Source organism: Coprinopsis cinerea (assembly GCF_000182895.1).
Source record: "Coprinopsis cinerea okayama7#130 chromosome 3 map unlocalized cont3.3, whole genome shotgun sequence".
Lineage (NCBI taxonomy): Eukaryota > Fungi > Basidiomycota > Agaricomycetes > Agaricales > Psathyrellaceae > Coprinopsis > Coprinopsis cinerea.
In genome coordinates this window covers 2174778-2188909 of record NW_003307542.1, presented here as the reverse complement: position 1 = coordinate 2188909, position 14132 = coordinate 2174778, and the positions used below count along the sequence as shown (strand labels likewise).

The window sequence follows — 14132 nt, the reverse complement described above, 5'->3', positions numbered from 1 at the left end:
TTGAACTTGGGAACTGACAACAATCAAGATGTCAGTTGACATGGGCGCTCTCCGCAACGGATCTGTCACCTACCTTTAGGCTCCGGGACTTGACCCTGTCCCCTGTCCTCATTACCCTCGCCTCCCTCCTCATCCGAATCGCTTTCAGAGCCGCTTGAGACCTCGATAATTGACGTGCCAGATCCAGACTCTTCCAAGAGGTGGGATGAGCCAGCAGGAAGACTGCCACCAACCGATGAGCCGTGGGACTCGTCAAGGTCAGCGATAGACGTTCGACATCGCTTCTTGGGCGGTGATGGAGCCAAAGAGCCGGTTTCGGAGGTTGTCCCAGATATAGATGTGGCCTTGTTCTTTTGTGGGTTTTGTTTGAGGGATCCGGTGAGTTTTTTCGTAACTTTGGCGGCCTTTTTGACAGTTTTTGATATAGAGTTGCTTGCGTTCTTGACGGTCGTCTCGATGGCGTCAAGTTTCCGCTTGGATGCAACAAGAATCCGTCCCGACCGTGACTTTTTGGTCATCTCAGTGGAGATAGAAGGTGTGGGACTTGGGTGCTGATCACCCATTTTCGAAGCAGCGGCTTTAGGTCGCTTCCGAGACTCTCGGGGATTTGTTTAGCTATACACGGTTAGTAGACAGACTGCCAAACCTTAATTTGGAACTGGATAGTTCTTCATTTCGGCGACGAACGGCGCTGAGGCAAAAATTGATCCTGCCGCCAAGCCGGATTGGGACCCAAATTGGGAAGGAAACCCCTTGAAACCTGAGTCCGATTCAGGTTTGGCCGCGGGTCCCAAAACAGCAACCCTAGCCCGACCCGCGCTCGGGTTGACCCTAAAACCCTATCGGGTTAGGCAACCCCTGCCTGTCACTACCCACAAAGCACCCACATATGTTAGACGACTAGCCACTTTGCTTGCGATTAACACGTATGCATGATTTCTCTGTATGAGCTTCTTTTTTACTATTATACCAATTTACACAGTAAACATACAAGGTTTGTGAATACCAGAAATAGGCAAGTAACTAGGACATGTACCAGTCCAAATGGATGATAGACGGAAATGTGGATAAGACCCCAGACACTCTGTGACTGTCACACTGATTGGATCACTGATGGTTGGGCAAGAACAAGGTACATACCTAACCAGGGGTAGCCCCCCTAGTTACGGTGGATATGGATAAGTGCAGTAAGCAAACAGGGCTAGGTGGGGTGGACAAGGAGAGGAGTGGATAGGAGGGTCTCTAGACCCTTGGAAAGGCCAAAATTTTTATAGTCTATTAGACCCCTATCCATGGGTGACTGAAGTGCCGTTGTTGGAGCTCGTGTTGAAGGGTGGCCTGGTTGTAACGACATTGTTCAGCAATGAGGGGGTTATCTGTAATCTCTCTCCAGTTCTCCGTCCATCGGGGCATGGATGGCCAGTGTGAAAGCGAGTAGCCTGACTGTTCGAGAATGGTGTCGATGAGGTACAGCCCATAGTCATAGATGAGGTTGTCCACCGGGTTCTCAAAGCCAAGCTGCCTGAGCTTGAAGGCAAGGTCTTAGCAAATAGACGGCCGGAACTCCTCCCAAAGCTTGTGCGGCTCTCCTGGTTCTCCAAAAAGGAGGATTGTTGAGAAGAGATGGCGAAGCTGGTGCCCTGTCTGTATCTCGGAAGCCTCAATGAGTGCGATCCTCCATTCTCCATCATCTGCAAGCAAGCCCCGAGCAATACATGCAGTATGGAAGGTGGGAAGGGGCTCTTCCGCACCAGGGAGTGTTCGGAGATCCTCGAATGAAGTAGGGCCCTTGGTAACACCCAGGAGTATGCAAAGGTAGAAGACCTCACCGGCGGTAGGCTTGATGTAATACATCCATCCTCCTCCTCCTTGTCCTCCTCCCCCCGGCTTCCCCGTCCTCCCCCTCTTCCCTATTCTGCTCTTGACTACCTCCAGCCCGACCCTCCTCCTCTAATCCTCCTCCTTTGTTGCCCTCCTGCTCCAACATCCTTGCAAACTTCTTCCGAATTGTCCATGCACATCGGTTCTTATTGAACACAAATAGGCTCGGAAACTCAGGATATGTCAGCGGCCTCGCAATTCTTCTTAAAGCGCCGCTATCAGCATTGGTGTTGAAGAAAGTGGTGAGAGAGGTTATGATGGTGGCGCCACGCTGGATGATATCCTCAAGGCGAGAGTTCGGATTGAAGTTGACAGTGTGGTGGCCAGGAAGGTGGACCTGAAGGCGGACAACGGTCGGCTTATTGTCGTGGATCTTGAAGCGAAACAATCGCCAAGTTGCGTCGGGTGCCGAGATGTATCTGCCATCAATCCACTGCTTCACTTCATCCTTCTCCTCAATCTCCAGCGCACCCCTGTCTGGACCTTTCTGAATATACTTGAAGGTGTACTTTACCGACCCAAGGCTATACGTGCACTCCATGTTGATGTGGCAGTCAAAGTCGGCGATGAGAGACGGAGGGTGAGGTACAATCCACCGGTTGTCGACCATATGTCTATTGACCTCAAAGGGACGACCATCGTCTCGATGTCTGTAGTTTGGGTATCCATTGGCGTCCATGGTCATCACTTCATTGAAAGACTTTGGATAGCCTTTCGAACACTTGCCATTGACCATGCATGGCGACCTTGGGTTGTAGGCGCCGCAAGGGCCATGGACCATCGACCGCTTGACCGACTCAAAAAGGAGAGGCTGTGTAGTGGGATCAGGCCATTCGGCGGAGATGCAAGAGTCGACGACCGAAGGGGTAGCAAGCTTGTGGGACGCTTTGAGGAAGATGAGGAGGTGCATATGGGGGAGACCGCGCTTCTGGAATTCGATAGTGTAAACATATGCATCCACCTTTCCAAAAATCCCAGTTTTCACAATAAAATCAACCAACACCTTTCGCTTCATCTCAAAGACCCTTGCCACCAAATCTGGCCGGTCGTATGCTGTCTGGCCAGGCTCAAGCTCACGAAGGATCTCTGGCCAGTGCGGGTTTGTTGTCATAGTGAGGAAGATGTCGACCTTCTTGTAGTGACCCACAATCACCATCGAGTCTTGGTAGCACTGTGTCATGAAGTGTGGTCCACCAACATATGAAGATGGAAGGAAGACCCTTTTCCCAATCTCGTTCACATCGGCATCGTCAGGGTCATTCAGCTGAGCGTCGGTCAGGTTGCTAAAGCGGGCAGCACGGATGGTGGATTGATTGGAGTTAATGAATCGGAGCCGATTTTGGTCTACAGAAGTGTACATGTCCACAATAAGCCGGTTGAACAGCCCTCCCGCACGATGGAGGATGTTGAACTGGCCCAGTCGGAAGTGCATGTAGTACGCAGCCCATCGAGTCAATGTCAACCTACGCTCCCTCCTTGTAGCCTCTGGTATAGCCAAACCCCGCGCCTCTCTCTCTGCCCGTTGTGCATGCAGCCTCTTCAGCCGGTTCCATTGTTGCTCTTCCGTCTCCACCAGCTTCAGGTCCGGATGCCAGCCGTTCTCGCCTTGGGGATACAAAAGTGGGTACTGCAGTGGGAGGTATGACGGATGCAGGTCACTGATCTGTTGAAGAGGTCCATGATGAAGCCGAAGCACGATATCGTGAGGTTGGGTGGAGTGTTGGGTGGGCAAGATGATGGCAACCTCGGGGTGAGTAGGAAGGTTGTACCGGCGTCGATCCATCTGCGGGTCCAACCGAAGGTGAACAGAAACATCATTGTTGACATTGTACCCTTGGAGGATCTGGTGAGCATGTCAATAGATGGCAATGTATTGGTTGTGGTCGTTAAGCAGCTGCTGCAGTGATGAGATGACGTGGCTGTTGAGGTCCGTGTTTTGTTGTTGCCGGATGGTCAATGAGGCATTGGGTTCAAGGATGAAGAGCTGTGAATACCGTGGGACCATTCCGGCCGGTGCCATGAGAGCGCCACTGTTGTGATGAAGCTCGCCAGAGATGCGGAATACAGGTGGACCATTCCCTCGGTTAACGCTATGGTCTTGCTGGACCCCGAGTGATGTGAACAAAAATGTGCGGTTGTACTTCCATATGTCCTCGCGGAATTTTCGGGAGACCGGGTCTTGCTCTGTGAGGTATCGGTCCAATGGATATGGTGGTCGAGGAAGCTGGGGCAGTTGGATCTGGTTCTGTGCACAGCAGGAAGCAAACTTTGGTGGCCCGTTTTTCGGAGAGGCGGCCAAGCGCTCCTGGTACCAATGGGCAGCACCACAATGAGCACAGACAAAGGACATCCGTCCCAAATCGTGGCGGTGTAGAGGCTCTGTGTAAGGTTCCAACCCAGAGAGAAATCGGTGATATGGGAGTGCTGGAAGGAAATCAGCAAAGAAAAACATGTTAGATGGGAAAAGCACATGCACCGATAGGATCTCCTCCGTTGGCCTGGGCATGCTCACCCTCATGGCGTGCCTGCTGTGCAACAGCCCTGATGGACACCACCCTCCTGTCATCCTCCCGCTCCGCTCTCTCCCTTGCCCTCCGGGCTCACTGTGCCAGTGCCTGCCGTGAAACCCCCTCCCTTCCTCCCATTTCTCCCGGCCCATCCCTCAACCCCTGTCCCCTCCTGCTTGCACTTCTCCCGCCTTTCCAGCGCACTCCCGTGCACGTCTAGCCTGCTGTGCCAGTGCACGATTGGATGGTGTGGATGTGGATGGACCTGGTGTAGAGGTCATACTGGGTCAGAATGGGCGGAAAGCTGGCAAACAATTGCTCGCCTTTTCATACTCAATGATAGCCTGGACGGGCGGCTGGTGGTATCCTGGGCTGAGGATAGGAGCGATCCTCATCTTCAACAATAGGCTGGACAGGTGGTTGGCGGCCTGGGCTGGCGGTTTCGATCTGTGTTTGAGAGACAATCACGGTTGGACCATTTCGATAATCGATGCTGACGGACGCGAAGTCGAGGCAGGAGTGTGCCCTGGAATAGACATTGGTTGTGGGAAAGGGAAATGATGAAATGATATTGTAGGACAGCGTTGCACCAGTTCGATGATGTCAGTCAAAGCCGCAGCGACGGTTTTTGTGGTGATGACTGACGTCATCGCATGCACACCGGACCACCGGTCGAGCCAAGCCAATGGAGTTTTTAAATTTTCACTCCTGAGTGCCGAGTCAGGACAGGAGGAGAGTTGCGTGCATTGACGTCCGCAGGGATTGAGTATCACAACCACAGAGGGTTGAGATATTTGGTCGCCGCTGTGTAGTCGTTGCTGACGTGGCCAGGGTCGTGGTGGTTCAGTGCTGAGTTGTGACGGTTGCGCGCGCGACGGAGCTCCCAATGTCCCACAGTGCAAAATCTGTGCCCGGTTTCGCACCGTGTGAACCTGAGATGACGGGTCAGATTTTGAATGGGAAGGGAACTGGCACTGCCGCGGCCAGCGGTCATTCCATCTATGTCTGGCGTTTGTGTTTCAAATTTTTCGAAGGGATAAATGTTTACATTTTCATAGGGAGATATATCCATTAATTGCGATAGGTGAATACAAATCTAGTTGGTTGATCCATATCAATCTGGCAATGGTAGTACAGGAGCAGAAATGATCTATCATTGTCAAGCTATTGTCAGTGTTAAATTATGTTTGAATATTAGTTGCAAAGACAAAGCACAATACGCAAGGACTTGTGAGGTTGGATAAAGAGCTGTGACTAGGGAAATTTCCTCCTGTGACCATGGTCATCGGAAATGGGCATGACCAAAATTTGTGGTCAAGGCTTTGGGAAATTTTCCCATGACCAGGGAAATATTTCCGTGGGACCGTGACCTGGTCATGACCATGCTGATCCGGTTTATGTCATATTCCTGACTCTGATCTGCATGATGTCATGACCTTGTACCTGATCTGCATGACATCATGTCCCTGACCCTGATCTTCATGACATCATGTGGCTGTTCCTGTCAATCATTGATATCACTGATTGACTTCCATCATCAAAAGTCTATCTACCATCACATCCATTCCATATGTGAGTGCCAAGAACACCCACTAGGACCCCAGACACCCCTGGATAGGTCATGACCAGGGTCAGGGAAATGACCCTAGGAAATGACCAGAGGACGTGGTCGGACAGGCAGAAGCTAGAGCGTCCAACAGGCAGGAAATTGGTGGGAAATGACCAGGGACGGCCCTATCTCAAAGGCCTTTGGAAATGGCACGGACACCCATCTAAGAGACTGGTCAACCTGAGTGACTGAGGTGCGACCTTCTTGGTAGCACGATAGGCCGAGCTAATGTCGAAAGGATCAGCACCGGCAGGAAGAGGGACAACAGGCGTGTTGACGGCTGCACCAGACCAAGCCAAGTGACAAGAGACCTCCGCCGGAACAGCGAGATCGACATCCTTGTCACCGCAGAATTCCATGAACACCTTCAGAGCCAGGAACATGACTCGAAGCTATTTCTGGATGAGGGCAGTGAAAGCCATCTGGCCACCGTAGAGACGACGCTTGGGATACTGAAGAAGAAGCGTAAGAAAAGGAGAAACGAAAGAGAGATAAGGGAAACTCACCATGAAAGTGACAAGCTCGAGAGCCGCCGCCTTATACTCCTTAAGGAGGCTAAAGGGATGATGGCGCGAAGGCGAAGGTGCAAACCGGTGAGCTTGTGAAGCCCACGAGTGATGTTGGCGTTGTCACCGACATAGGTGCGCTTCATGTTGTCCCATACTGCCGGCGGGATAGCCTTAGCTGGAGGAGGGAGGGCAGAAGAGACCTCAGGGTCGAAGGAGGCGTGCTCCTGGAAGACAGCGTCAATGGTGGAAGACATGGCGAGGATAAGAGGAGTAGAAAGAAGTAGAAAGATAGGGAAAAGAGCGATAGAGCGATGGGGAAATGTGGAAAGAACCAGAGGTAGTTGGCTGAGGAACTTGACCAAAAACCAGCGGGTTTTTATAGTCAAAACCCCTTAGTTTTAAAGGATTTCTATTGGAAGACGTGTTCAGGTGAAAATTGACAGGGACACAATCTCACAGTCATGAATCGGCCATGCAGAACATGCCCCAAAAACCAAAAAACATGAGTTTCCTCTAGAGTGTGAGCAAAGTCGAGCTTCCTGAGTTGAGAAGGAGACCAAGGACGACCATCCCTGGCCATAGGGAACTCTTGCACGATGAAAGAACTGAAGATGTAAGGGGCATGAGGAGGATTGGCAACGGTGGGGAGGAGATCGTCATCAGGAATGGGGACACCGGTGGCACAACAAGAACAAGTAAAGAGCTCGTCCATACACTGGTTACCGAGATATTTACGTTTTACTTCGTTTTGCTAATAACTCCGAAGCCAAGCCCCGGATTGCTTGACTTCGACCTTGCTTGTGTTCTCGCCTATGCCGACCTCCGTCTCCCGACATTTCATAGTCCGCAATTGTGTTATATAGTCGCAGCATCATTCCGGAGTCCCTCAGTGCTTTCCTCTCACTGCTGGACTTCAGGTATGTGCTCCCTTTGATTATGAAAAAAGGAGGATGACGTGGCCTTCGGTTTGGCAGAAAATTGCAAAACAACTGCTGGAAGTGTACAGTTTGTTCAGGGGTTGAGATCTGTCTGCAAGAAGAATGAACTCGTTGGTGGCCGGGATTTGGCCTCCCCTACTCTGGGCGCAATGTGGCGCAGCTGAGACGGCAGCTGCGCATCTCTTGCCCACTTCAACACTTTCAATGTTCCTGCTCTAATTTCTCTTTGGCATTCTCAGACTGCTACCAGCTGTCAGCCGGATTCATTTGGGCCCTCAGGCTGCCAGAATTTCCAAGGCTAAAAAGCCAAGGCAATCATTGCTTACTCCATATCTGGTGTCTTCACCAGTGCCAGCACGTCTACTGCACCTATTGCTCGCTGATTTGGGTTCTCATCGTATGAGAATGACCAGGATTGGGTGAGTCATTACTCCACAGCTGGTCTTTGGGCTCTCTCTGACCGCCTTTAAAGGCGAACTTGGTTCTATCCATACTGTTCCAAAGCAGAGCGTGTTAGAATTTGTGACTTTGGCACAACTTCTTGGTCGATTTCCTTTGGGTTTAGTATCATTCGAACCAGCCTTTTACGCTCTTTCTAACGGTACTCGGGGGACGGAAATCCGTCCATTGGATACCGAGATATTTACGTTTTACTTCATTTCACTAATATCCCCGAAGCCAAGCCCCAGATCACTTGGCTTCAACCTTGCATGTGTTTATTGGTATGCGGAGCTCCGTCTCCCCACGTGTTACCATCCACAATTGTGTTATATAGTCGCAGGATCATTCTGGAGTCCATCAGTGCTTTCCCCTCACTGCTGGACTTCAGGTATGTGCTCCCTTTGAATATACCAGTGCTTTCCCCTCACTGCTGGACTTCAGCTTGCTGTGCTAATAGAGGGGGACGCTGGGCTTACTGCGCTAGCTGGGGTTGCTGACTATGAGAAGGTGAGTGCAGTTGATATAATGTAGGTCATTGTTCTAATGTATTCTCCCTTCTAGGAACCAGGATTCACCTCTGTGTTGGCATCTGGAGAGACCTCCCAGGGTTCATTCTCCAGCTCCAAGTGCCAATTCAGAGGCTTCTGAATCCTCTAGGAAGGCAGATAAACCCTCCTCGGATACTATCTCCCTTCAGCTGGCTGGAGACAAGGTCTTGACCTTTTCCGCTTCTGATCTCCCTCCCCCACCCTCCGCTACTTTCGCTTCAGACTTGTCAGTACTTTTCCAGATGTGGGATGACACCTCTCCCAGGTGGAAAGGAACATCTTTCCTTCTGATCCGTGGTACCCCCATTCTCGGAGTGCCATAGTGATAAGGGTCAACACCAATGAAGGTGATCCAGTAGCGGTATCCCTCGCGAGTCTTCAACGCCTACGACGACCTCTTCTCCATCGTCGTCGCGCAAATGACAACTCCACCGCCGCTCTAGCCCATTCCGCTTCGACCCCGCCCTCCTGCGACTTCTGTGGCATGAACAACCACGCCATCGCTGCCTGCTATGCCTACAGCCGTGCCCAGGCCAATGCCAGGGACAACGTCGTCAAGCGTCGCAAGAAGCGCGGTCAGCAGGCCAAGCAAGCGCAAGACTCCGCTCCCACTGATGCATCGGTCTCCCAAGCCTCTGCAGACGTGGTTGCTGACTTCGATTGGATTGCAGACACAGGCGCCACTTCTCATATGACCCCCCATCGTCACTGGGTGCGGAACTATGTCCCCTGTCGCATTCCAGTCAAGTTGGCAGACCACAGCATCGTCTATGCTGTCGGTATGGGCACAACAGTCTTCCAGCCTGTTGTAGATGGGAGGACCTCTCGAGTTATCACGAGTCTTGCATGTACCAGAGCTTCATTTGTACCTTACCCGGGTCAAGGGCTTCAATATACTCATTCCTCTTCACAACTTCGCTTCATGCGTGCTGGTTCGATTATTCACCGCCACCATCCATCCCAACAACTCTGTATCGATCAGTCTCTCACAGCGCCAGTACATCGTCGACATGCTCAAGCGCTTCAATATGGACGCCTGCAACAAGGTGGACACTCCTCTACCCGTTGGACAGCCTCTGACGAAGGCCATGGGTCCCCAGACCCCTGCTGAAGTCGAAGAGATGTGCAATGTTCCCTACCTCGCTGCCGTCGGTTCCCTGCAGTACCTCGCCACCATGACTCGTCCGGACATCGCCCACGCCGTCAGCTACCTTGCCCGGTTCAACTCGAACCCAGGCCTCAAGCACTGGGCTGGTGTGAAGCACCTGTTCCGCTTCCTTCAGGGCACCACAGGCCCTCTGCTTCCTGGCATCTTCACGGCCTACTCCGACGCGTCTCATGGCGACTGCAAGGATACCGGACGCTCCAGTGGTGGGTATGTGACTGTGGTTGGTGGTGGTGCTATCAGCTGGGCGGCTAAGCTCCAGCCTGTTGTTTCGCTTTCCACATGTGAAGCGGAGTACATTCAGGCTGTTGAAGCTGGTAAGGAGATTCTCTGGCTTCGCCACCTTCTGGGGGAGCTTGGCTACCCCATCACCACTCCCACTCGCCTCCTGATCGACAACGCCAGCGCAGTGACAGTCAGCAAGAACCCGGAGCACCACGGACGCATGAAGCACCTCGACTTGAAGTTCTTCTGGCTCCGTGACACTGTGGAGTCTGGTGTCATTGCTCCAGTCCACATTCCTGGCACAGAACAGGCTGCGGACATCCTGACCAAAGCCCTGCCTGTGCCCAAGGTCAAGGACTGCTGCGCTCTCCTGGGTCTAGTGGATGTCTGAACTGCCTCAGTCATGGGGGAGTGTTAGAAGTCGTGACTTTGGCACTTCTACTTGGTGGATTCCTTTTGTGTCTGGTATCATTCGAACCGGCCTTTTACGCTCTTTCTAACGGTACCCGGGGGACGGTAATCCGTCCACTGGTTACCGAGATATTTACGTTTTACTTCGTTTTGCTAATAACTCCGAAGCCAAGCCCCGGATTCCTTGGCTTCGACCTTGGTTGTGTTTTCGCCCATGCGGACCTCCGTCTCCCGACATTTCATACTCCGCAATTGTGTTATATAGTCGCAGCATCATTCTGGAGTCCCTCAGTGCTTTCCTCTCACTGCTGGACTCAAACAACAGGCTGGAGCTTAGCCGCCCAGCTGATAGCACCACCACCAACCACAGTCACATACCCACCACTGGAGCGTCCGGTATCCTTGCAGTCGCCATGAGACGCGTCGGAGTAGGCCGTGAAGATGCCAGGAAGCAGAGGGCCTGTGGTGCCCTGAAGGAAGCGGAACAGGTGCTTCACACCAGCCCAGTGCTTGAGGCCTGGGTTCGAGTTGAACCGGGCAAGGTAGCTGACGGCGTGGGCGATGTCCGGACGAGTCATGGTGGCGAGGTACTGCAGGGAACCGACGGCAGCGAGGTAGGGAACATTGCACATCTCTTCGACTTCAGCAGGGGTCTGGGGACCCATGGCCTTCGTCAGAGGCTGTCCAACGGGTAGAGGAGTGTCCACCTTGTTGCAGGCGTCCATATTGAAGCGCTTGAGCATGTCGACGATGTACTGGCGCTGTGAGAGACTGATCGATACAGAGTTGTTGGGATGGATGGTGGCGGTGAATAATGAACCAGCACGCATGAAGCGAAGTTGTGAAGAGGAATGAGTATATTGAAGCCCTTGACCCGGGTAAGGTACAAATGAAGCTCTGGTACATGCAAGACTCGTGATAACTCGAGAGGTCCTCCCATCTACAACAGGCTGGAAGACTGTTGTGCCCATACCGACAGCATAGACGATGCTGTGGTCTGCCAACTTGACTGGAATGCGACAGGGGACATAGTTCCGCACCCAGTGACGATGGGGGGTCATATGAGAAGTGGCGCCTGTGTCTGCAATCCAATCGAAGTCAGCAACCACGTCTGCAGAGGCTTGGGAGACCGATGCATCAGTGGGAGCGGAGTCTTGCGCTTGCTTGGCCTGCTGACCGCGCTTCTTGCGACGCTTGACGACGTTGTCCCTGGCATTGGCCTGGGCACGGCTGTAGGCATAGCAGGCAGCGATGGCGTGGTTGTTCATGCCACAGAAGTCGCAGGAGGGCGGGGTCGAAGCGGAATGGGCTAGAGCGGCGGTGGAGTTGTCATTTGCGCGACGACGATGGAGAAGAGGTCGTCGTATGGCGTTGAAGACTCGCGAGGGATACCGCTACTGGATCACCTTCATCGACGACTGCAGTTTCCGCGTTGCTGTGCCTCTCTTTTGGACATTGGTGTTGACCCTTATCACTATGGCACTCCGAGAATGGGGGTACCACGGATCAGAAGGAAAGATGTTCCTTTCCACCTGGGAGAGGTGTCATCCCACATCTGGAAAAGTACTGACAAGTCTGAAGCGAAAGTAGCGGAGGGTGGGGGAGGGAGATCAGAAGCGGAAAAGGTCAAGACCTTGTCTCCAGCCAGCTGAAGGGAGATAGTATCCGAGGAGGGTTTATCTGCCTTCCTAGAGGATTCAGAAGCCTCTGAATTGGCACTTGGAGCTGGAGAATGAACCTGGGAGGTCTCTCCAGATGCCAACACAGAGGTGAATCCTGGTTCCTAGAAGGGAGAATACATTAGAACAATGACCTACATTATATCAACTGCACTCACCTTCTCATAGTCAGCAACCCCAGCTAGCGCAGTAAGCCCAGCGTCCCCCTCTATTAGCACAGCAAGCTGAAGTCCAGCAGTGAGGGGAAAGCACTGGTATATTCAAAGGGAGCACATACCTGAAGTCCAGCAGTGAGGGGAAAGCACTGATGGACTCCAGAATGATCCTGCGACTATATAACACAATTGTGGATGGTAACACGTGGGGAGACGGAGCTCCGCATACCAATAAACACATGCAAGGTTGAAGCCAAGTGATCTGGGGCTTGGCTTCGGGGATATTAGTGAAATGAAGTAAAACGTAAATATCTCGGTATCCAATGGACGGATTTCCGTCCCCCGAGTACCGTTAGAAAGAGCGTAAAAGGCTGGTTCGAATGATACTAACCCAAAGGAAATCGCCCAAGAAGTTGTGCCAAAGTCACAAATTCTAACACGCTCTGCTTTGGAACAGTATGGATAGAACCAAGTTCGCCTTTAAAGGCGGTCAGAGAGAGCCCAAAGACCAGCTGTGGAGTAATGACTCACCCAATCCTGGTCATTCTCATACGATGAGAACCCAAATCAGCGAGCAATAGGTGCAGTAGACGTGCTGGCACTGGTGAAGACACCAGATATGGAGTAAGCAATGATTGCCTTGGCTTTTTAGCCTTGGAAATTCTGGCAGCCTGAGGGCCCAAATGAATCCGGCTGACAGCTGGTAGCAGTCTGAGAATGCCAAAGAGAAATTAGAGCAGGAACATTGAAAGTGTTGAAGTGGGCAAGAGATGCGCAGCTGCCGTCTCAGCTGCGCCACATTGCGCCCAGAGTAGGGGAGGCCAAATCCCGGCCACCAACGAGTTCATTCTTCTTGCAGACAGATCTCAACCCCTGAACAAACTGTACACTTCCAGCAGTTGTTTTGCAATTTTCTGCCAAACCGAAGGCCACGTCATCCTCCTTTTTTCTGCCACGTCCCCTCGAACGTGCACGCTACCACCTCGTACAACCACGAACGCCCCTCGCTGTTCGTTCACGTGCTATTCGCCTTTCGAATCCGCTGTCCGTTCTCTGTGAGCTGCGTACTCCAATTCATTTCGACTCTACCAGCTTAGTTTCGCCGTTCTGCTTGTTTCTTCGTGCACGTCCCTGCGTCCTCGTGCACCACCGTCCACCACGATCTCAACGTCGACTCCGACCTTCGCCAAGCTAGGCTCAACGAACTACAGTCTCTGGGCTGGTGACATGGAGGCCTGGTTCCGGGCCCTTGGACTCTGGAGCATTGTCAATGGCACCTCCCTTCGCCCCACCCGTGTTGGGGACATCACACCCCCAGACGCGGTAGAGGCCTGGGAGACCAAGGCAGACAAGTCTGCTGGCTGGATCTGGCTTATGCTGGAGGACAGTCAGAAGATCCATGTTTCTTCGCACAGGGACGATCCCTGCAAGATGTCGACGCTGCTGCGTGACGCCCACATGCAGCAGAAGCCTAACGCCTACGACGACCTCTTCTCCATCCGGAAACGCGAAGACGAGTCCCTCCAGGCCCTCATGAGTGTGGACAACGTCATGAAGCTCATCAAGGACCTCCGGCCCTCCGACTTCACCCTGGACAAGCTGGACAACGAGCTGACCGCGATGGCAGCGCCTTCACCTCGTCTCTTCTGCTCCTGGACAAGCTCGACAGCGAAACCATCCGTCAGGCCTTCATTGCTGAAGAAGCCCAGCGCCGTCACCGTGCAAATGACGTTGGTTGTGCTTTGCAATGCCGTCCAGCTTTGCTAGCACGTGTCGTCCAATGCTCAGCGACTTTGTGGTCGATGGATCAACTCATGACTACGTCAAGGGTTCTTCGCCTGTAGCTTTGTGAACCTCGGGCTAGACTTTGAGCGATAATAAGAGATGTTTGTATTTGCACTGAGACTTGTAATAGACTTGTTGAACAATTAAGAACGAAGTGAGGAAACTAACTAAGAAACTAGAGTCTTTATATACTAGAAGACGTGTGTTAACCATGAGGCGTAGTCCTCATGGATAACATGCGTGTTCCGCGGAATGTATGTAGGTTTCAATGTGTTTTTA

At 52.3% G+C, this 14132-nt stretch overlaps 3 protein-coding genes across 3 annotated transcripts; 1 reads left to right on the top strand and 2 right to left on the bottom strand.

The window, feature by feature from the left end:
- Positions 1–1278: 1278 nt before the first annotated feature.
- CC1G_13042 (hypothetical protein) lies at positions 1279–4540 on the bottom strand (the record flags this gene model as incomplete). The annotated part of the gene is made up of 4 exons (XM_001830465.2): positions 1279–1522; positions 1830–3724; positions 3797–4305; positions 4486–4540. The coding sequence occupies 4 exons, from the start codon at positions 4538–4540 to the stop codon at positions 1279–1281; spliced, it is 2703 nt and encodes a 900-aa protein (XP_001830517.2).
- Positions 4541–6127: 1587 nt separating this feature from the next.
- Positions 6128–6760, bottom strand: CC1G_13041 (hypothetical protein; the record flags this gene model as incomplete). The annotated part of the gene is made up of 4 exons (XM_001830464.2): positions 6128–6160; positions 6198–6389; positions 6428–6449; positions 6504–6760. The coding sequence occupies 4 exons, from the start codon at positions 6758–6760 to the stop codon at positions 6128–6130; spliced, it is 504 nt and encodes a 167-aa protein (XP_001830516.2).
- A 1089-nt stretch (positions 6761–7849) lies between these two features.
- Positions 7850–8533, top strand: CC1G_13040 (hypothetical protein; the record flags this gene model as incomplete). Its single annotated transcript, XM_001830463.2, has 4 exons — positions 7850–7863; positions 8123–8166; positions 8370–8392; positions 8447–8533. 4 exons carry the CDS (start codon positions 7850–7852, stop codon positions 8531–8533), a joined length of 168 nt encoding a protein of 55 aa, XP_001830515.2.
- Between the last annotated feature and the right edge of the window lie 5599 nt (positions 8534–14132).